At 38.2% G+C, this 25020-nt stretch overlaps 1 protein-coding gene across 1 annotated transcript; it reads right to left on the bottom strand.

The window, feature by feature from the left end:
* Window positions 1–254: 254 nt before the first annotated feature.
* Window positions 255–24381, bottom strand: csrnp2 (cysteine-serine-rich nuclear protein 2). The gene is made up of 5 exons (XM_058410648.1): window positions 23741–24381; window positions 9012–9182; window positions 6328–6590; window positions 5656–5952; window positions 255–4520 (listed from the first exon to the last, which is right to left on the bottom strand). The coding sequence occupies exons 2-5, from the start codon at window positions 9166–9168 to the stop codon at window positions 3630–3632; spliced, it is 1608 nt and encodes a 535-aa protein (XP_058266631.1). The 5' UTR covers window positions 9169–9182; window positions 23741–24381; the 3' UTR covers window positions 255–3629.
* Window positions 24382–25020: the final 639 nt, after the last annotated feature.

Here is a 25020-nt window from a genome sequence, read left to right as displayed (position 1 = left end):
GTAACTCATACACATGAACAGAAAAGTATTGCTGCCCTCTAATGGCAAACTGTAATTACTAAACTAAATGTACACTAAAAAAAAAAAACCCTGTTTTGTTTGTGATGCAAAGCACACTGATGTTTATGAAGACATTCCAGCACATATATTATCAATATTGAGTGGGACTGGTATTTAGGTCAAAAATAATTCATACCAAAATTATTGGTCCAGCAAAATGCATGAAACGGACTGTACTAAGAATGTTGGATGAACAATTTTTAAATTAATTTGTACTTTATTATGTCACATTTTCATATAAAAATGTTTTTCCTGCTCCGTAGGCAACAGTTAGCATTAGATTCTATTAACTCCAACCTCATTCACTTTTATTTGTCAAGCATCTCAACACATCAACAGACACACATGCTCATGGTCACTCTCGTTCTCTCACACGCACAGGTTGGATTACATTTAGTGCAGTTGTCGCAGAACAGAGCAAGCAAAAAAGAGACAAAGCAGTAATAACATTAACATAAAGGGAATTTTTTTTCCATATGAAAGCCTGGTCTGAGACCACTTTTATAGTTCATTTTACATCAAGACAACAAATAAAGCTTGAGGAAAAACAAAACAAAACAAAAACACACACACACCCAAAACAAAAAGAAATAAAGAAAACACACTAGACACTCTCAGCTCTTTGCCCATATCCCCTCAGTGCACTGTGGTTTGGTCTGTAGCAGTTCACCACTTCACATCTTCAGTGTAATTCATCAATTTCAGGCATATATTGTGTGACACTTCAATATGATAAGGATTGTACACAAAAAGAGACTGAACATTAATTCAATAACATATACAAAGACAAGATACACCGTAGAAGACAAAACAAAAACACTTTCAGTTTTGTTTTCAATTACACCATGACAGTACAAATCAAATATATTTTCTCTTATGATTAGTCATTTGCAAAATGGTCATTATTGCAGGTTTTGCCTTAAATGTAATGACTGGCTCAAAACAGTGTTGAGAAGCTGCTGTGAGATGAAGAAACAGCTCTATATGTTCACAAAGGTCATGATCTTCAGTCAAGTTACTCAGTACTGAGTAGTAAATTGAAATAAAGACTCACTATTATCCATGCACAGCTATATTGATAACTGAAGCAGAATAAATACACTGAGAAATCTGTACAATTCTCTTGCGGACAAAAGTTTTGCAGTGCTACCTAAAATGTAGTGTAGCTTTACCAGCTATATGATTCTCTGTGATCAGGAAATGTATTCTTTACACAGCATTTATACTAATATGTAAACCTAACACAAAGAGCACCTTTTTGAACAGGACAACCCATCATACAAACATAACTTTCAATACACATTCAAATGAATATATGCAAAACATTCACATACACACCAGACAGAAAATAAGTCCAACACCCATTCTTCTTCTCCGTATAGTGTATATGGACACACATTTTTCTTGTATTTTGCTTCTTATATTACTATCTAAGGTATGTTTACTGTAATCTGGGCCAAACAACCCTGATACTGCATAATAAACTTCCTTGAAAACATCAAATTTAAAATAAAAGCATAATTCAAACAAAATAACTGAATTTGCCATCGTTGTCAAGAAATTCCAACAAGGCAAGGAATAAGGAATTAATATTTTTGATAAAAGTAAAGAAAATTCTTTTCCTCAAGTGTAAAATCCTCTGCTTAGAGTACTGAACAAATCTGCAGATTTACAGTATATTATTGGCACTTAGCCACAAATAGTGCTACACTACATTTGCCTGTTTCTCAGCTAATATTGTCCAAGCTGTTCAAAGTTTCTGTATCAACTGTGGGTCATCTTAGATTTCTGGGTTTTTGGGACCAGAGGAACACATAAGTAACAAACAAGGAAGTAAAACTTCATTGATCCACATACCTTCACATTCCTGATGTGCAAATAATCTAATGGAAACTTATTAACCAAAATGTCAAAATCAGTGGCTGAAATCATAGTTGCACTACCCACTACCCTCTAAGCTCAATGGTTCTGGTTTGATCCTGAGCTCGAGTTACTGTCTGTACGGTCACATTTTCTCTAAACATCAGGGAGCCTGGTAAATTGGCTACTCTAGATTTTCCCAAGATGTGTATGTGCACATGGGGCTCCATGATGCACCACCCAGAGAGTACTCCTACTTCATTGCACACTCCTGATCCATTGTGACCAGCATCACAACTGAAATTTTGTAACAAGACAAATGAATACTGTAAAACATTTTAGCAATAACATTAATGCTATAAATTAATTACATCTGTTTTACATGAAATAACAGTGGCATTCCAGCTGTTTCTTACTTGTTTCCATACACATATTTTTAACAGTGGTAAATTGTAATCTGATGAGTTGCAGAACTTTTACTTGTATAATTTTTAAAGAATTTCACATTATTCTTTGCATCCAGTAAACAGTTTCACCAAAAAGAAGTTTCTCAAACAACTCATTTGGCACTAGTTCATACCTTTGCTCTAAGATTTGTGACTGGTTCTGTCAAAAGCTTCTAGCTAGCAAATATACTATATGTTCAAAGGTTTGTGGACACCTGACCATCCATATGTACATTTTGAACATCCCATTTCAGATTTGGTCTCCCCTTTACTATTATAATAAACTCCACTTTTCTGGGATGGCTTTCCACTTGATTTTGATGTGGGGTAGGGTATAGGAATTTGTTCAATAAGCAAAAAAAGAAGAGTACTGATTAAGAGGTACTGATGTATTTGCCATTTCAATTCACCCAAATGTGTTCTTTGGGGTTGACTTCAGGGCTCTGTGAAGGCCACTCAAGGTCTTCCACTTCAACCTTGGCAAACCATTTTGTTATGGACCTGGCATTCCCATAGGGAATGGTCATGCTGGAAGATGTTGGGCTAGGCCCCCTAGTTCCACTGTAGGGAAATTCATCTTGGTGACAGTAGTGTACTTCAAATTTTCAGGTGCAACTGATTTCTAGGTGTCCAGAAACATTTGGCTATATAATGTACTACCTGTGCAAAATAATTGCACAATCATTTATCATGCTGCTTAACTTGTGCATGATGCGTTACTTGCCCTTAGCAAACAATACATAAAAAAACAAGAATTTCCAGAGTAATGTGGAGATGGCAGCTATCACGGGCCCTTGTTCAGCTTCACTACTGACATCCCACCAGCACCCATGGAGCATTTCAAGCTACTGTTTATGGTTAATAGTCTGAATGGATCACTGGGTTAATCCACTGGGAAAATTCAAGGCATCAGCAAAGCCACAAAGACCTTTCTAGGCAATCCTGTTTGCTCCTAGGCATAAAGGCCACAATTTCCACCAGTACCACATACTACATTGATACTGCAGCAGAAGAAATATGCAATCCCTCAAGTTCCATCAAGTCTTCCCTCTTTGCTTTATGTTTTTATTTTTAATGTTATATATGAATAATTTATTATTCTATTTTTTTTTTCAATAAAACTGAAATTACATCAAATATAGTGCATGCTCATTTCTAAATACAAACGAATGTCAGTAACTGTTACTGTCTCTCAGTCTAAGAGTTGTCGGTCTTGATCTTCACTACAAGTCTTGTGCAAAATATCTGCAGCATTGCCAGGCCCTAAACTTCTGGAGGAAGTTTTATTGCCTCATCTTCCATCAGTGGGAAGGTCTCTTGAAAATCTGTGCCACTTGGGCCATGTTCAGAGATAAAGTGGCCCTCTTCAGCATCTTTAATACTTTCTGGACATGAAGGAGGAGGTTGCTCAGATGTAGAGCTCTCAGAGTGATCCTGCCTGCAGGTTTGGGACATGTGGCATTTGCTCCTGGACTCTCCTTCTACTTGTCCACCTTGGGGCTCTTCACCTTTTCTGGGCTCCTCCAGTTGCTTGTCATGCATCTTAAATGTTTCCGTCTCCACATGGTCTATCTGATAATAGAAGACAGAAGGTGGGTCATTCTGACTAAGAGCATCCTCCTGGTTCTCTTTGATGCATAGCAGTGTTGCTCCTCCTGGAAAAGTGTCCTGAAAGAACATTTGGTCTACTTCAACCATACTCCCAACCTCCTCCTGGCTGCTAAGCTCCTCATGCAAAAAAGACAGTTTCGGACTGGGACTCTGCACCTCCTCTCTGGGTGCCTCTTCCTCTTCCTGCTCCCTTCTCCTTTCCTGCTCCTCAGCACTTTGCAGGTGGAGCACAGCTGTCTCATTCTCATGCTCCAGACTATGGCATTGCTCCTCTAGTAGCTCCTGCTCACTTGAGGCCTCTGACTTCACCTCTACTCCAAAGTCTAGGGCAGAGCGGGCACATGAAGGACCGGGGTTCAGCTCAGTTTCTTTTCCAAAGTCTTCTCCAAATCTGGTGCCTAACACATGTCTTTTCTCCCTGTCTAACTTCATAATTGTGTGTAAGAAGTGAGTGCGAACACGGACAGGGTTGAACTCAATCCGCCCTGCTGCATTATGGCAGCCATCTCTAGAACAGCCACATGGGAATGACATGCGATCCACCTGGGATAGAGAGATGGAAAAGTATCATAATTGCTACAATTAAAATAAATTTTTAAACACTGCTTTTTATTTATCCTATTTTCAGCATTACAGTGAACTATTTCAGCTGATCCCATCAGCTGATCCATCACAACATCTATTGATAGTTATGGATTCACAGAAAACTTTCATTGTTTTTTTTATGGGTTGCCATAATAAATTGCACAAACGAAGAGTTTTCTTAGAGCAGGTGTTGACCATAAACCATGAACCAGAGCTGAATGTTGAAGATGCTTTCAGTTTTGAATCTAAAGAAACCACAGAAATGACAATATATTTGCTTTTTCCCTGTGTGGAGAAGTACCATATACACAGAAGCATTTGGGCCTCTGAGAGGATATCAGCCTAATAAGGTAAGTTACACTGCATTGGAAGGTACATGAGTTTAGCTGATTGTTTGATGACCCAGTGATGTCCAATATTCCTAAACTTCAACTGTTGCAATCAAAGGATTTAATTCATGAGTTGCTTCTTTTCTGATATACATGTGAGACTTTTGAGTTTGCAAGCTAAAATTAGCTACATCTTTTTATAACAGTAGCATGCACAGTCAAACAGCTATGCACATAGTTTAGAATTAGTAGGTGACAAAACACAGGTATTACTTAATATCAGAGAGTTTAATACAAAATGTCAGTACATACAAAATACATAAAGGTTGGCAGATCAACTTATAGTATTAACCATACAGTCAATTTTAATTGATTTGTAATGTTAACTTGTAATGTTGGAACTTTGTAACGTGTAATGTCCCTGTATATCAAGTCTCATACACATAATGTAGCAATGATAATCTTAACAATGATGGGGATTTTTTTCCTCTGTGGCATAAAAGTACCAGATCCATCAAAGGAAATGTTCTTATGAAAATCAGAAGTTCAAGTTTATGCCATTTTTTAAGAAGAATGTAGGAATAACATGTAAGGAGAATTTCAGAACATTATGCTAGAAGATTGCTATAAAATTATTTGAAACCACCATACCTTGCATATTCATTAATACAGAGCTAGTACCTCACATATTGTTCTTGGCCTTGAACAGTCCTTTCTCACATACATACAAACACACATCAAGAGAGAGAGAACAAACCTCTAACCTGGCATTTGATGCCTGCTCTGCTGCAGCCACACTGGTGTGGGTCACAGTAGAAGCGGCAGTCACAGCCACATTCCTCACGTGACAGCCGGATGGCACGCAGCTCCATCTTCTCTCTGGCATCAATGCGAGCAATACCTGAGGCACGCAGTAGTGCCCGCCGCCTCTTGGTAGGCAATGGCTGTAGGAAGAAACAATCATCTACCTCGACACCCTCCACATCCAGATCCTCATCAGACACGTCATCCAGTGTCAGCAGGTCTGCCTGGGCACAATGTACTGTGCCGTTCCGTGTCAACTGGAAATTGATGTTAAACTCAGTCATAACACAGATCTACTTTTTCAAAAATAAGTTTAGTCTTCCAAAAATCTTTTTCATGCTCAATTTCTTTTAGGCCTTTTCCCAAATGTGACAAATATTTAACACTTTAGGGTTTAAGCAATATACACCTTTGATTAAACAGTGAAAAACCAATAACCCAACTTTTTTTTTTGCTTAAAAAGATCAACTCAATTTATCAAGCCTTCCCCATAACAAAATTTTGTAATAATCTTTTTTTTTTTTTTGCTTTCCTGGAAAAAAAGAAAACCATAGACTAATATGGAGCATATATACACCATAGAAAGCACCACAGCACATTTGTAACATTTGTATTAAAGAGTAAGTCTGAACCTTCATCTTGCGAGCATTCAGCTTCTCTTGACGCAGGTGCTGCCGTAGGATGTTGCGGTGGCTGCTTTCCTGCTCTCGAGCAAACTCCCCCAGTGTGTACTGACGTATAGCACAGTGATGCCGTGCCATGCCCAATGAGCTACCACCTTGGCTAGGGACACTAGTGAAGCCTTGCCTTCTGGAGAAATAGTAAACTGTCACAGCATCAAAACGCACCCGCTTATGGCCCAGAGAGGTTTTCTTTCGTCTAAGAATGGAAGTGGCTAAGAGGAGAAATTGAAGAGAGGTGATTATTAAGAGTGGTTATTTCCTGCATGAGGACACTATTTGTCATTTGTTATACACAGTATGACCTGGTTATAATTAAAATATAAAACTCATTAAAAGATAAAATGAATCACAAATTACATTGCACATTGCAAAGGAGCAATTGTTTACACATTTTACTTTATTGTTTATACATTTTGACTTTAATTGAAAGTGCTATCCTAGCATGCCTAATGTTTTGATGTTGTGTTTATATAAAAGATTGTTGTGTTTTTTTTTGCATGGCTGTAAAAATAGTTAAAATTATCACCACAAATTGAATGAAGGTATGGACAGTATGATGCATCTTATTTGACAGTTGAAATATCTTGCATATTCTTTAGCAGAAAGGCACCATTCATAAAAAAGGGAAAAAACTCATCTTTTCAAGGAGCCAGTGTGTTATGTGTGTAAAAAAAAAAAAAAAAAAAAAATGGTTTGTTGTTTGGCTGCTTTAATTTGCTAATATAATTTGTATTTTAGCGGATCAATATACACAGATTTTAAATACATACATACACAGTATACAGTATGTGCAAAAAAATTTTTAATGCGAAAAAATGCTGTAAACTATGGTGGCTGAGAAGTGCAAAACAAAATAACAAAACCGAGAACAAAACAAAACCAAAAACACAACAACAATTCAGACAAAACGTAAAAGGTAGGTATAGTTTGCAAATGGTGATTCTTAACGCTGATTGGACAAGGCATCTGTCACTCAAGATACACGGAAGCTCAGCAGGCTGCAGCAGTAGAAAGTCGGTTTGCGTGTATGTGAACGCAGCTCTGCTCTTGAAGCGCTTAATCTGGAATAGTTTGATCTTTGAAACATTCCTGTGTTCTTTAGGTGCGTTTTTAGACAACGCAAACTAATCTTTATGCCATTATACACTATCGGTATATTCAAAATCACGGCACATGAGCGTCCTTCCTCAAAGTAGCGTTGAATGAATTCCATTTTATTATAAATATATGTTTGTTATTTTCTTTAAAAGATTTAAAGTTGTCACTATCTAAAAATAATTTAAAGTGAATGCAGAACTCCATACATGTACAAAAAATAAAGTTACATACACAATTTGCTACTTATTTACGTATAGCTTGAGTGACAGATGTCTCGTCCAATCAGCGTTAAGAATTCCATTCACAAACTATACCTACCTTTTCCGTTTTGTCTGAATTGTCGTTGTGTTTTTGATTTTGTTATTTTGTTTTCTGATTTGTTGTTTTGTTTTCGTTTTTTTTGTTATTTTGTTTTGCAGCTCTTGGCCATCGTAGTAAACTAAGCATGTTTTAAAAAAAAGGAGGTGCTAATAGTTTATTTTTTTTAACATTTTCCTATCCATTTCCCAATTTCTCCATAAAGACCACTTCTGGCCAGACTTCTCCGGGCAGTAGATGGATGAACCTGGATCACACTGGTTTCCGGCAGTTCTTTGCTGATGGCACTGCTGGACATCTGATATAGAAGGGAAGTAAGCATCAACTGCTTACTGTGTTTCATCGGCTGCATTAAGTTTCCTTGGCTGACCACTGCGTCTGCAGTCCTCAACATTGCCCATTTCTTTGTGCTTCTTTAAAATAGCTTGAATAATATCTTGAAAACCCAAGTCTACTTTGAAATCTTTGCCTAGGAGAGACCTTGCTGATGCAGTATAACTACTTTGTGTCTTGTTGCTGTGCTCAGTCCTGCCATGGTGTATGACCTGTGACATGACACTTTGTCTTTCACAACCTCACCTTAGTAGCAGAGTGTGGCTGTTCCTCACCTAGTTTTAAGCCTCCTACACAGCCGTTTCTGTTTCAGTTAATGACTGGGTTTCAACTTACATATGAAATTGATGATCACTAGCACCTGCTTGGAATAACTAGTTAATCATATACATGACTTTGATCCTACAAAATCCCTGTCTTTTTGCAAGTGTATGAAGTGTGCAAGTGTAAGAATTGATGCTGGTTTGAAGTTGGTATGTAGTCACACCAAATATTGATTTAGATTTTTCTTCTGTTTGCTTCTGTGTCTTTTTCACTTTGCATTTTGTAAATTGATTAAAAAAAAAAAACAATAATAATAAAAATATATTACTTATTAATTAATTAAAAAAAAAAATATATCTTACTTTACAGCATTTCTTCACACCTGCACATTACTGTATATATCACAAATTGCATTTATGGCATTTGGCAGATGCCCTTATCCACAACTGAGCAACTGATGGTTAAGGGATTTGCTCAAGGGCCCAGCAATGGTAGCTTGGTGGGCCTCATATTTTCATAAATAATGCACTTAATTCATATGACTTTCATCCTAGTAAGCAAAAATCTAGGTCTGGTTGCATTAATGTTGCAATTAAACTATGATCCTTGGTGGCTCTTACGTGTGAGGGTGCTGCAGGGGGCATTTATACTGTCACAGCTATCCACGCTGTCACTGCTGGAGACATCATCATCTGATTCTTTGAGCATCGAGCATGGTGAACCACTGTCCACCTCCTCAAATCTGCGCTTAAGGCCAAGACCTGATACCGTCTCCATGGAAACTTGACGTTCTGAGGACATGACAAAGGCAAAACTCATGAATACACAACAGAAAAACAAATTTAACACTGAATCTTAGTAGCAATTAATGCCATCAGCACTCCTACTAAATGTCAGACAACAGTACTTTGTTAAATCTGCCACACTAAAATAACATTAATAATCATCTCATGGAATATTTTCATACATTACCCTCAAAATGGTTGCAATAAGCATTTTAAACTCTGATAATTGTTTACATACTTGTTTAGATTGTTCTGAGGTTTAAGTGAAGCATGTCATTGAAAGTCAAAAGTTGCCATGAAAGTGCATACGATTATTAGGTTTCCAAGCACAGGAATTTATGTTTTGGTTTATAGGTCAAGAACTGCAAGTCATACAAACAAATAAGCTCCTAGGATTCCATGCATTCTTCCTAACAAAATAAAAGCCTCAAAAAAGTTTTGCACTGAAACTTAGATTTTGTGATCTGAATAATAGGCAAAAACCTACTTTTTTAACAACAATTTCAACAATAACAATTTGATCTATTTTTTTTTAACAACCACTCAACTGAATCTGAATCTAAATAATTTTATATAAAGCATGGCTGTACACAATATGGCAGCCACACAATTAATTCTAAGGAGATTAATTTAACTCTGAGATATCATAATTTTAGCATAATTTACTACTGAGATATGTTGAAAAAACTTGAAAGGCTGTGCATTTCTGATGCAATATCAGTCAAATTGGCACTATTCAAGTTTTTGCACACAAAAAGATACACTGCCTGTCCAAAAAAAAAGTCACACACTAATATTTTGTTGGACTGCCTTTAGGGTTGATTACGGTACGCATTCGCTATGGAATCATTTCGATAAGCTTCTGCAATGTCACGATTTATTCTTGTCCAGAGTTGCAATATTTTTTTGCCAAGATCTTGTATTACTGATGGGAAAGTCGGACCACTGGTCTCATCAGACCACATGACCTTCCATTGCTCCAGAGTCCAACCTTTATGCTCCCTAGCAAACTGAAGCTTTTTTTTCCGATTAGCCTCACTGATACGTGGTTTTCTTAAGGTTTGGTTCTTAAGGTTTGGTCCCAATCCCTTGAGTCCCCTTCACACTATGCATGTGGAAATGCTCTTACTTTCACTATTAAACATACCTGTTCTACTGTTGTTTTTTTGTGATTTCGTAAATGTTTAAGTAATCGCCGATCACGATCATTCAAGATTTTTTTCCGACCACATTTCTTCCTCGGAGATGACTATCCTTCCAGTTTTTAATAATGTGAACAGTTCTTAACCCAATTTAAGTAGTTTCAGCAATCTCCTTGATTGAAAGATGTTTTCTTTGCTTGATGCATGCCAATAATTTGACCATTCTGAAACAGATTAACATCTTTTCCCACGACCGCAGGATGTGTCTTCCGACATAGTTGTTTAGGAAATGAGAAACTACTCCTTGCATCAGTTAGGGTTAAATTACTTGTTGCTAGCTGAAACAATCATCCATGCAGTAATTATCCAATGGGGGGCTCTTACCCATTTGCTTAGTTAAATCCAGGTAGTGACTTTTTTTTGGACAGGCAGTGTATTTAGTAGCAAAAATGCTGTGGTGTAAAACTATTATTGTTATATAAAAGGCCTTTTGAACCATTTAGTCCCATTCAAATTTACAATAATTTACATAATATGAAAAAATAGTTTTGTAAACTTGTCCTAGGTTTCTTGATCTTCACAAAACTGCCATATCTGAAGAGTTTGGCACATTGTCATCAACAGGAGGTAAGGCTAGACCACCAGGTCTTATTGAGATGAGATTTGGTGTGGCATCAGTGTGTGCATCTGTAGCTTAATCATCAATCTATTATTAAATGTTATTGAATTACTTCAGAAACCTGGCTGCCTTCAGATAATCAATTTTCAGCAGGCATTTTACAAAGTAAGCATTGTGCCATCATCACAAAACATGATAAGCATGTTCAATTATGGTTTATAGGTCTGTGTAACCCGGCAAGTACTAACCACTGGGGGTGATTTTTGTTAAGACCGTTTAATCCCTGCAGATTGCTGCTTGTTATGTTCCAATCACCAAGGGTGAATGGGCTTATTGTTTCTGTTAGGACTACAAATATAACTCTTAATTAAATTTTTCTAACCAATCAGGCAGCTCTTGCTAGCCAAGGCACATGGGGCTATCCAACCATATCTGGTGGGGGTCATCAGGGGTGTTTCACATTTAGAGGAAAGCTCTTATTTGGCCACCTTCACAAACAAGCTCACATACACTGGCTAGTGCAGCAGTGATTGACAGGGTAACCTCTCTGAGAGAGAAAAAAAACACTAAACAAAACAAAAATACCCTGCTTTTGCAAACTAGTCCTAGATCTTTGATCCTATTATCACCAAATTTAATCTGTATCGGCTACAGAGGGTTTCTACCAAAAGTTTTTCAAATGACTTTGCTGGGGCAAACGATTTGGCTGCTGTCGTCAAATGAAATTCCACAGAAAAGACACAAAAACAGGAATCCATGTGTCAGCAATGCTTCGTTAGTCATGCCAAATTTGGTGTACTTTATTACTAGGGGGAATATTGGGTGCCCACCAAGTTTCATGAAATTAGGCTATACGGGTGCACAAAATACAAATGCCTATAACTTTGGAACCAAAGCAAGTGTTTGAACAAAATTTCTTGTGCATCATGACAATAAAGGAGCCGAGCTGGGAAAGCATGTGTTGGTCATTTCCGGGTTTTCTTCAGCCATCTTGGCATTATTGTTTTTTCGATGGTTTTCTATGGCAGACCATAGAAGCCCTATGTGGATGTTAACCTAACAATCTCCATCAGCACCAACAGGCCAAATATCATGATGAACTGAATAAACCTTTTTAAATGTAAACTTTGGAAAATCTTAATATCTCGAAAACCCTACAGTTCACCCCATCACCACCAATTTGTACATATCTACAGAGGGTTCAGACCCCAATTTATTCAAAGAATTTTTCTAGGGCAATTGATTTGGCTGCTGTTGTCCAATTAATTTCCACAGAAAAGCCACCAAAAGGAGTGAGTCATACCTGAAGAGTGCTTTGTTGGAGTGATGCCAAGCTTGGTTGGTATTATAACTTTGCTAATACCACTTTGTTGGTAGTAGCAATTGTGGGTACACATCAAATTTCATAAACTCTGGCCACTTGGCCAAAATCACATTTATATCTCCTTCTAGAGTTATGGCACAATGAGGTTTTGTGTATTTGTGTACCTCTTTGCCAGTCTGAGGTGCTAAAAAGTGTGTCCATGTACTACATGATGACCCTGAGGTGTTCGGCCCCCTCATTGCTATTAATAATATACTATTATTATTATTATTACTACTACATGTTTGAGGTGATTGCTTGTGCTGAAACTGTAAATTGTGAAATAAATAAATATATGGCTGACCCTGCACTCTGACCACAACCTCCAAGGTTGGGATATGGGATATCTGAAGAAAGAATTTCACTGTGCTTAAGACAAATAAAGGCTATTTCTATTTTATATATATATATATATATATATATATATATATATATATATATATATATATATATATATATACACATTATATATATATATATATATATATATATATATATATATATATATATATATATATATATATACACACACACATACATATACATATATATATATATACATATATATATATATATATATATATATATATATATATATATATGTATGTGTGTGTATATATATATATATACATATATACATATATATATACATATATACATATATATATACCTATATATATATATATACATACATATATATATATATATATATACACACACACACACATACACTATATTGCCAAAAGTATTCGCTCACCCATCCAAATAATCAGAATCAGGTGTTCCAATCACTTCCATGGCCACAGGTGTATAAAATCACCTCCAAACTTCATGTGACCTTCAGATTAGCTCAAGAACAGTGCGCAGAGAGCTTCATGGAATGGGTTTCCATGGCCGAGCAGCTGCATCCAAGCCATACATCACCAAGTGCAATGCAAAGCGTCGGATGCAGTGGTGTAAAGCACGCCGCCACTGGACTCTAGAGCAGTGGAGACGCGTTCTCTGGAGTGACGAATCGCGCTTCTCCATCTGGCAATCTGATGGACGAGTCTGGGTTTGGCGGTTGCCAGGAGAACGGTACTTGTCTGACTGCATTGTGCCAAGTGTAAAGTTTGGTGGAGGGGGGATTATGGTGTGGGGTTGTTTTTCAGGAGCTGGGCTTGGCCCCTTAGTTCCAGTGAAAGGAACTCTGAATGCTTCAGCATACCAAGACATTTTGGACAATTCCATGCTCCCAACTTTGTGGGAACAGTTTGGAGCTGGCCCCTCCCTCTTCCAACATGACTGTGCACCAGTGCACAAAGCAAGGTCCATAAAGACATGGATGACAGAGTCTGGTGTGGAGGAACTTGACTGGCCTGCACAGAGTCCTGACCTCAACCCGATAGAACACCTTTGGGATGAATTAGAGCGGAGACTGAGAGCCAGGCCTTCTCGTCCAACATCAGTGTGTGACCTCACAAATGCGCTTCTGGAAGAATGGTCAAAAATTCCCATAAACACACTCCTAAACCTTGTGGACAGCCTTCCCAGAAGAATTGAAGATGTTATAGCTGCAAAGGGTGGACCAACGTCATATTGAACCCTATGGATTAGGAATGGGATGTCACTTAAGTTCATATGCGAGTCAAGGCAGGTGAGCAAATACTTTTGGCAATATAGTGTATATACACACACACCTTCTAATTCCATGGTCTTTCCTGATGTTTATTTCTTTCTACATTGTAAAACAGTGCTGAAGGTGGCCGAAATACACAATAATCTCGTTCGTTGATATAAACAGTTGATATTGAGATGTCTGCTACTGATATATATATATATATATATATATATCTATCTCTGGAAAAAAAAAATAAGAGACCACTGCCCAATCTCCAGAATTTAACCCTATTGAAAACCTCTGGAATGTCATCAAGAGGAAGATGGATGGTCACAACCCATCAAGCAAAGCTGAGCTGTTTGCTTTTTGCAAAAAGAGTGTAAATTTACCCAACAGCAATGTAACTGGTGGAGAGCGTGGAGCCAAAACGCATGCAAATCGGGGTTATTCCACCAAATACTGATTTCTTAATGTTATTTATCCAAAGCATTAACACAATTTGTTTGTTTGTTTTTTTTAAGAAAAAAACAAACTGATTATTTTTCAGTGGTCTCTTATTTTTTTCCAGAGCTGTGTATATACACTGAACAAAATTATAAACGCAACACTTTTGTTTTTGCCCCCATTTTTCATGAGCTGAACTCAAAGATCTAAGACTTTTTCTATGTACACAAAAGGCCAATTTCTCTCAAATATTGTTCACAAATCTGTCTAAATCAGTGTTAGTGTGCACTTCTCCTTTGCCGAGGTAATCCATCCACCTCACAGGTGTGGCATATCAAGATGCTGATTAGACAGCATGATTATTGCACAGGTGTGCCTTAGGCTGGACACAATAAAAGGCCACTCTAAAATGTGCAGTTTTACTGTATTGGGGGGTCCGGCGGGGTCCGAAAACTAGTCAGTATCTGGTGTGACCACCATTTGCCTCACGCAGTGCAACACATCTCCTTCGCACAGAGTTGATCAGGTTGTTGATTGTGGCCTGTGGAATGTTGGTCCACTCCTCTTCAATGGCTGTGCGAAGTTGTTGGATATTGGCAGGAACTGGAACACGCTGTCGTATACGCCGATCCAGAGCATCCCAAACATGCTCAATGGGTGACATGTCCGGTGAGTATGCTGGCCATGCAAGAACTGGGATGTTTTCAGCTTCCAGGAATTGTGTATAGATCCTTGCAACATGGGGTCGTGCATTATCATGCTGCAACATGAGGTGATGGTCGTGGATGAATGGCACAACAATGGGACTCGTCACAATATCTCTGTGCATTCAAAATGCCATCAATAAAATGCACCCGTGTTTGTTGACTCAAGCCACAACATTCACATGAGCAAACCGCTCACCCACACGACGCCATACATGCTGTCTGCCATCTGCCCTGTACAGTGAAAACCGGGATTCATCCGTGAAGAGAACACCTCTCCAAAGTGCCAGACGCCATCGAATGTGAGCATTTGCCCACTCAAGTCGGTTACGACAATGAACTGCAGTCAGGTCGAGACCCGGATGAGGACAACGAGCATGCAGATGAGCTTTCCTGAGATTGTTTGACAGTTTGTGCAGAAATTTTTTGGTTATGCAAACCGATTGTTGCAGCAGCTGTCCGGGTGGCTGGTCTCAGACGATCTTGGAGGTGAAGATGCTGGCTGTGGAGGTCCTGGGCTGGTGTGGTTACACGTGGTCTGTGTTTGTTTGGTGTTTGTTGGATGTACTGCCAAATTCTCTGAAATGACTTTGGAGACAGCTTATGGTATAGAAATGAACATTCAATTCACGGGCAACAGCTCTGGTGGACATTCCTGCAGTCATCATGCCAATTTCACGCTCCCTCAAAACTTGCGACATCTGTGGCATTGTGCTGTGTGATAAAACTGCACATTTTAGAGTGGCCTTTTATTGTGGCCAGCATAAGGCACACCTGTGCAATAATCATGCTGTCTAATCAGCATCTTGATATGCCACACCTGTGAGGTGGATGGATTACCTCGGCAAAGGAGAAGTGCACACTAACACTGATTTAGACAGATTTGTGAACAATATTTGAGAAATAGGCCTTTTGTGTACACAGAAAAAGTCTTAGATCTTTGAGTTCAGCTCATGAAAAATGGGGGCAAAAACAAAAGTGTTGCGTTTATAATTTTGTTCAGTGTATATACACAGCTCTGGAAAAAAATAAGAGACCACTGAAAAATAATCAGTTTGTTTTTTTCTTAAAAAAAACAAACAAACAAATTGTGTTAATGCTTTGGATAAATAACATTAAGAAATCAGTATTTGGTGGAATAACCCCGATTTGCATGCGTTTTGGCTCCACGCTCTCCACCAGTTACATTGCTGTTGGGTAAATTTACACTCTTTTTGCAAAAAGCAAACAGCTCAGCTTTGCTTGATGGGTTGTGACCATCCATCTTCCTCTTGATGACATTCCAGAGGTTTTCAATAGGGTTAAATTCTGGAGATTGGGCAGTGGTCTCTTATTTTTTTTTCCAGAGATATATATATATATAATCAGTAGCAGACATATCTCAATATCAACTGTTTATATCAACGAACGAGATTATTGTGTATTTCGGCCACCTTCAGCACTGTTTTACAATGTAGAAAGAAATAAACATCAGGAAAGACCATGGAATTAGAAGGTGTGTGTGTATATATGTGTATGTGTATGTGTGTGTGTGTGTATGTATGTATGTATGTATATATATGTATGTGTGTGTATATATATATATGTATGTGTGTGTGTATATATATATATATATATATATATAAAATAGAAATAGCCTTTATTTGTCTTAAGCACAGTGAAATTCTTTCTTCAGATATCCCAGCCTTGGAGGTTGTGGTCAGAGTGCAGGGTCAGCCATATATTTATTTATTTCACAATTTACAGTTTCAGCACAAGCAATCACCTCAAACATGTAGTAGTAATAATAATAATAGTATATTATTAATAGCAATGAGGGGGCCAAACACCTCAGGGTCATCATGTAGTACATGGACACATTTTTTAGCACCTCAGACTGGCAAAGAGGTACACAAATACACAAAACCTCATTGTGCCATAACTCTAGAAGGAGATATAAATGTGATTTTGGCCAAGTGGCCAGAGTTTATGAAATTTGATGTGTACCCACAATTGCTACTACCAACAAAGTGGTATTAGCAAAGTTATAATACCAACCAAGCTTGGCATCACTCCAACAAAGCGGCAAAGGAGAAGTGCACACTAACACAGATTTAGACAGATTTGTGAATATTTGAGAGAAATTGGCCTTTTGTGTACATAATAAAAGTCTTAGATCTTTGAGTTCAGCTCATGAAAAATGGGGGCAAAAACAAGTGTTGCATTTATAATTTTGTTCAGTGTATATACACTATTCACAAAAGTTAAGGATATTTGACTTCTGGGTGAAATTTATGGAAAATGTAAAAAGTTCACGCTACAGTGATAGCATGAAAGTAGGGCTTTTAAGTAGAAGCATGCAATGGTGATTTCCTCATCTCAAACAATTTATTGAAACAAAAGCCAACAACAGTGATGGATATACCACAACAAAAAATGTCAGTGTCTCAATAATTTGTCATGTGCCCTTGACCATCAATTACAGCTTGACAACGACGTCTCACTGTTCACAAGTCGACTTATTGTCTGCTGAGGCATGGCATTCCACTCTTGAAGGGCGGCCCTCAGGTCATTGAGGTTCTGGGGTGCAGGGTTACGAGCCTCTACCTGGCAACTCAGCTGATCCCATAGGTTTTCTATGGGATTCAGGTCTGGAGAAAGTGCAGGCCACTCCATTTGAGGTACCCCAGCCTCCAGCAGCCGTTCCCTAATGATGCGACCTCGATGAGCTGGAGCATTGTCGTCCATGAAGATGAAATTAGGCCTATGTTGTTCATGCAGGGGCACAATGACTGGATTAAATGATGTTTTTCAGGTAGTATTGGCTTGTCACTGTACCATTCACAAGATGCAGGGCAGTTCTGTATTGAGTAGACACACCTGCCCAGACTGTAACCACAACAGTGGCTGATGCATAGCGCTCTCCTTGACGTCTCCAACATCGTTGGAGGCCATCATTTCTGCTCAACGTGAATCAACTTTCATCAGAGAACAGCACTGAGGCCCACTGGTCCCTCGTCCAGGGTAAATGCTCCCTGACCTGACGCCTGTGCCTGGTGGTGTGGTCAGGTACCCTTGCAGGTCGTCTAGCACGCAGACCACGCTGATGTAAACGGTTTCAAATGGTCTGACATGACACTTGGGTGCCTCTCACCTCCCTTAAATGTGCCTGGAGTTGAATGGCATTCATCATCCGGTTCCACAGGGCACTGTTCACAATGAAGCAGTCATCAGCATGGGATGTGGCCAAAGGACGTCCACTTCTATGCCTTTCTGTGACTCTTCCAGTCTCTGTATCTCTGTCGCAATCTGCTGATGACACTCTGTGACACTCTAAGCTCAGTGGCCACTTCCCTCTGAGAACATCCTGTTTGAAGCCTTGCAATAGCGAGGTACTGTTGATCAATTGTTAGGTGTGGTCTTGGTCTCATGATGTCAAAATGTGAACAGCATGATGAAGAGTACTGTTTAAATACCAATTCTAATTGAACCAGAAAATTTATTGGTCGATTCATGGATCAAACACCAGTTGTGAGTTTTGCCGTTAGAGAACAGCAAGTTATGCAAAAAGTACTGAAACACTGAACAGTTGGACATGTGCATTCAAAAGTGTAGAGAAGGTCAAATTAAGTTCACCTGTAAAGGTTATAGTGCATTTTAGGTGCATCCTGAAATTTCACCCGAAAGCTGAATATCCTTAACTTTTTGAGAGTAGTGTTATATATATATATATATATATATCTTAAATGGTTTTCCGCCGTTGAGGGTTATAATACATTGAGGTTAAATAATGTAATCAGAAAGAATGATAAGTACATGACAATGTGGCTTAAACTTTACATGTAATGCAAGGTGAATGGTAAGCATAGGCACAGACATAAATAAAGAGCAATAGCAATTCTTTTCTATAACACCATAAGCATGCAACAGGAAATGAGGGTTATAAATCAAACACTCTTCTTTTTAATTTTAACACTCCTCTGACAGAGTTGAAGAGATATAAATAAATTTTGGTCAACAAGAGGTCCCAATATCCATGACATAATTACACAATGATACACAATATGATTTAAAACACTTAGTGAACGCTAATTTCCTTATTCATATATCCATGTATTGTCTCACAGAGATTACCAGTAAAACATTACCAGTCAAAAACACTAAAGTCAATGTCTCAAAAGTTTTGGAAACACTGATTTTCTTTTGTATTCACATGTGCAAGTCTACAAATCACTCATAAATTACTGGGCAAGAGCATAGCCGAGGTGATTTGCATTTAGGGACAACCCAAAAAAAAAAAAAAAACTCTATAAAAGGCGTAGCTCAAACACTGCAATGAGGATGGGTTCCCTTCTGAGCCTGGTTCCGCTCAAGGTTTCTTCCTCATATCTCAGTTTTTCCTTGCCACCGTGCCGCAGGCTTGCTCATTAGAGATAAAATAGTAACTTTACTTTATAATCATAAATACTTAATACTTTATAATATAATAATATATATAATATATAATAATACTTTAAACTTTATAATTTTTTATTCCTTCTCTGTTTCAAAACCTCTTTAAAGCTGCTTTGAGAATGTCCATTGTTAAAAACACTATACAAATAAATTGAATTGAACAGCGCTTAGATTTTCCGCTCAGTTGGCCTTTGGTTCCTGAAAACATTATTCAAAATACAAATGTCTTTCAAATACTAAAAATATAAAACTTTCAAAAACAGATTCATGAGTCAGTCACACACAGAAAATATGTTTGGAAGCTGCTGATTCAGGATAGATCAAATCACTCCAGGGAGTCTGCTCAGAACTCTGAGGCCAATACATGAGGTAGGGTTTGAGAAAGAACCAGCATCACCACCAATCAAGCTTCTTTAATGAGAAGAAACATGGTTCTATAAACAAAGAAAATAGGCACTGATTAACTTATGACAATATTATATATGAATGCACCTTAATTAGCAATGTGGAATGGTGCAGATTTCCTCTTCTGCGCATGATTTCTGGTCTGGTCTGTAGGAAGGAAGACTTCTGTCTGTTGTCATTTGGGTTTCTTTAATTAGCTGAAATATTTAGCTACAACTTAATTTATTAAAATTGATTAATTCAATTTTATTAGCAACTAAATATGAACCATGAGCATAGCTATTTGAATCAGCTACTATTATGAATGGACATAGCTAATGTTGGCAACATTTAACATTCAACATTTATACTGCCACAGAGTTTTCACTGGAGCATGAAAAGATCCTCTGCAGGGCTTTTGTCAACAAAGTAAAAAATGGAAATATACAGTCGCTTTGGTGGTTTCTTTAGATTCAAAACTTTTAACCAAAGCTCAAGAGCTTTTTCATGTTTAGGACACAGATGGCGATCCCGTGGCAAGGCCCTTAGCCCTCTCTGCTCCAGGTGCGCGGCATCATGGATGACCCTGTGCTCTGACCCCAACTTCCTAAGCTGGGATAGGCTGGCTACACACTAGACTATTTTGGGCCCAATTTGTTCCCTCCAATGACTGGAGGTATGGCCCAATTCAAGGCTAGTTGCAGCCAATTATTTCTTTAAATAATCCTCAAGTGTGTGGCATCAATACGATTACTTTACTGCTACTGATCAAGTCTCCCTGATCAGGATCAGGCTTCAACAGAATACCCACAATAGCCAATGAGAGCGAGCAGCAAAGGAAGCATCACAAACCCGGATGTTGCATACCTTTACAGCTCACAAGCAGGGCAGCACATAACACAACCAGAGCCAAATGGAGCATCTATACAGTCTTCTCAGCCAGGATTTCACCCATATTCTTTTTCTCCTTTTCTGTTTTTCGCTGCAAAACTCCATATTTGTCTTTCAAAGTCACGTTTAATCGCACGAGTTTCTGTGAAATCTTGTGTCTGAAATTGGCAGCATGAAATTGTTCCTACAAAGGGCAGGTGTGTGACCTCATTGTCTTTAGGAATTGTCTTGTGTGTGCATTCGAAGGATTGTAATATAAAAAATCAGTTGAAACTGTCCTTATGTGGTTGTTGAAGATTTGAAAATCATCTAGACAGCTGATATTCTTAAATTTGATGCTGCAATACAAAAAAATGTTGGGAATAAATACTTTCTTGAGGCACTATATACACAGAAAGCTCCTTGATGAAAAACTGTTCCAGAATGCATATGACCCAGGACTGGGGTAAAGGTTAAATTTTCAAATTACAACTTAAACCATACAGCTATTGGAGTGGTTTCAGTAAAGTCTCTAAAATATCTTAAAGAGGCCCAGTAAAACCTCAGCCTAGAACATATGTGGAAAGTCCTAAAGATATCAAATATGTTCAAAGATGATCCCCATTCATCTGATTGCCAAAGAGAAATTGCAAAAATCATGGTGTGCAAAAAGACTCATGTAGTTTTAAAGCTGCAATTGCTGCTGAAGATTCTTCTATAAAGTACAGAATAAAGAGTCTGAATACTTATCTAAATTAGGTATCATGTCTTTACTATTATTTGGGGATTTTGCTTTTGCTTTTCTGTCCAGCAAACAGACAGTTAAAACTTAAAACTTAAATATTTGGTCCACCATCACCATCACTCCATAGTTCCCCCTTAAGTGCTATTTTGGTCAGTAAAATTGTAAGCTAGAAGCACTGTGATATCTATCTGTAGCCTTGCCCTGCTTTGTAGATCAATTAGATTCATTTTCTGATCCTCAGTCAGTTATGGTTGCTGGATGTTGTCAAAAAGTTATTCCTAATGTTAGTTCTTAGTCTGCTGAATAGGTATTTTCTAAAACAGAAACTTCTCATTTTATGCTCAAACATACAGTAACTGTGCAAAAACATTAGCAGAAAATGCTAATTTGTAATTAGTTTGCTTCAAAGATTGTCTTTACCTAGCCTACCAGGCAAAACTGCCAATGCACAGGCCAATGCCATTTTTTGGTTGACCAGATGAGCTGCAGTGTTCTCCTTACATCACAATATAAAAAAAATAAATCGTATTGGTGTCTGGCTAGCATCTTTATTTTCGGATCACATTTTAACTGCTGGTGATTGCACAGCAATTTTTTTGCACAGCAATGTAATTAATTTGAATTTAATGTGTTTCCACATACACGTATTCACAAATGTGAAAAACAGTCATCTTTGCATGCAAATTAATCACTAAGAAAAATCATTCTACCTTCAGGTAGCCCTACCTTAACCAATAGGCAGGCACTATATTTTTAAGAACTATAGAATTAAGGTGGATTGTAAATCCATGGAGTGCATTACAAAAAAAATTGTTTTGAAAAGTTCACTGGGACTTTTTCTATAATTTCAAATATTTCAAATACTTAATACATAATGCCTTTTCTCTACAAATTGGATCCAAAGACAAGAGAAAGCCTATGCTTTCCTCTGTGGTTGGTTCTGTACATGCACAAATGGACAATATCGTATAATATTAAATATTATTAAATACGTGCTTTTCCTTATTACAATAAACTGACTCCAAGAAATTAGAGTGAATGTAAACAAAATATCTTAAAATCTGATAAACGCTTTGCTCAAATCTCAGGTATCAGACTGTTTACATGACCACTTTAATGTGATCATCAAATTATCAAATAATATTCAAACTCTTAGCAGCATCACCCTCTATGTATTCAGACTTTGAAGTCTACATGTAAAAAGACTTCTTTCGGCTTTTCCCTTCAGGGGTCACCACAGCAAATCATCTCTCTCCCTATCCCTATCTTCTGCATCCTCAACACTTACACCCACTAGCTTCATATCCTCATTTATTACATCTATATACCTCCTCTTTGCAGCTCCATGTCCGACATTGTCCTACCAATATTCTCACTCTCCCTCCTCTGAACATGTCCAAACCATCTTAATCTGGCCTCCCTAACTTTGTCCCCCGAACATCTAACATGAGCTGTCCCTCTGATGTACTCGTTCCTAATCCTGTCCAACCTTATCACTCCCAAAGAGAACCTCAACATCTTCTACACGTAAAAAGACCATTTTCTAAATATTGATTGATTTACTTAAGCTAATTTAATTTACAAGGCAGATAAGATGACAGTCTGGCTTAGGAATAGTTGATCAATCAAATCTTCAAGGGACTTCACTTACAATTCCTGCAACTGGCTACAAGCACGGTTAAAGTAAATGCTTTAATATGTCCACTGTGACACAAATGTTGTGAAGGATATGCATGTTCCCCAAACTGGGTCCTGCGTGGAAACTCGACTGAGATGCGGCAATATGTTCACACTCTTGGAGCACATCCTAAACCGTGCGAAGAGAGAAGTAATAAGACTGATCATTATGACAGGTTCAGTGTGTTCAGTGCACGAACACGTCACGCTTCTCACAGCCAACCGGCCACGTTGGTGACGTGACGTTGAACAACTTCGCAAAATTCATCCACATTTCTCAACCGTGCGCATTTGTGGAACTGTGTTTAAAAAAACACTACAGGTGAGAACTAAACACGGTTCAACATGGTGGCAAGCAGCAATGGCTTCGCAATAGCTGAAAAAGCCAGCCTGCATGCGTTTCCAGCTAGGAGCCAGCTGCATTTTGCTTTAACCCCATATTATAGCTGACTGAAAGATATGAGCGCAGCAGGCTATGACAAGGCAAATATTTATTTGCTTGCAGAACAGTCAGGCTGATGGCCATCGTTTACGTGCTTCTTTTTCTAGGCTATATGAAACCAAGCCAGGGTGAGTCCTTACCTTGAATACAAACAGAAAGCCTTCCAGACAGTGAAATCGTTGTTCGGGTCGTCGGTATTAGCAAAATTCACCGGTGGTCCACAGGGTTAGCAGATGAGAGACAAAGGCGACTTAAGCCCAGAGAAAGTGGTCTTGTCAAAAAATAAAGACCAGTTTGATAAGCCCCGGTTCTCTAAGCAGCAACATTTAGACATATTAGGCTAGAAAGAAAGCGAACATAATGCAAGACTTTGTTTTGTTTAGGTTGTATTTCACTTTGTTTGTGATACAGGAATAGAAGGCTATGACTTAAATGGTGCAGGCAATAGGTGGAGTTCTTTGAAACGGAAATAGATCATCAGACAATAATCTCGGTCAGCTAAAATAAAGGTAATACTTTTAAGAAAGCATGCAGTAAACAAACGACGAAGAAGCTGGCTTTAGCAAACAGCTAGCTGTATTAAAATAGATCAAACCGAGAGCAGGCCGGTTCGAGTCCATTTTCTTTTTTTTAAATGGGCATTTTAACAGCCGGCATCTTCAAGTAAAATCAAATATTAAAATCTCTAGCCAGCACGGAAGGTGTCGTTTTAAAACAATAAGTCCTTCCTTTTTTGCCAGAGCACTGGGACTGCTCCGCATTACTCCAGTGCGTTACAACGTAACAATAGAGAATGAAACGCTACTCGATGGCGTTATATACTTAGGGTGACGTCACGGGTCCGCTGCCTTGTAGACTGCCGGGAACTGCAGTCCCTTTTGCAATGGAGACAGTTTTAAACCCTGAATAAACTGCATCCTGGGTTGTCTTGTTTCATATTTCATACTGCTTTGACTTTACCCTGGGTAAGCGGTTAATCCTGGGTGTTTATTATCTAACTATACGTTCCTAAACCACAGGCTAACATTCTTATTTGCACATTTGCTGTGTCAACAACCATGATTAAATAAATACAGTGCACACATGCTTTTGCATCAGTGAAAATTAAGGACAGGTCTGCTGTTCTGCATCCAGACAGGTATTGTTATCTACATTTGTGACACAAATTTCCTGCTTGCATTTTGCTGCTTGACTCTACCAAGACGTTTTTGTTGCTGTGTTGCTATGTCCATGTTTTCATGTGACATAAGGCACATGCTGTTTTGATGTGTCTGATTGTGTGACTGTTGCTGAGCATTTGGCTGTAACCAAGGGTGTAATTTGGTTTGAGAAGTTGGGGGGGGGGGGTCACACAATGTGGGGAAAAAGGTTTTTTATTTGAATCCCATTTCCTGCATTTACATACATTTAGGGACTATGG

Source organism: Hemibagrus wyckioides, linkage group LG15 (genome assembly GCF_019097595.1).
Source record: "Hemibagrus wyckioides isolate EC202008001 linkage group LG15, SWU_Hwy_1.0, whole genome shotgun sequence".
Classification (NCBI taxonomy): Eukaryota; Metazoa; Chordata; class Actinopteri; order Siluriformes; family Bagridae; genus Hemibagrus; species Hemibagrus wyckioides.
Note: the sequence above shows the minus strand (reverse complement) of the source record. Positions and strands in the feature narration are given on the sequence as shown.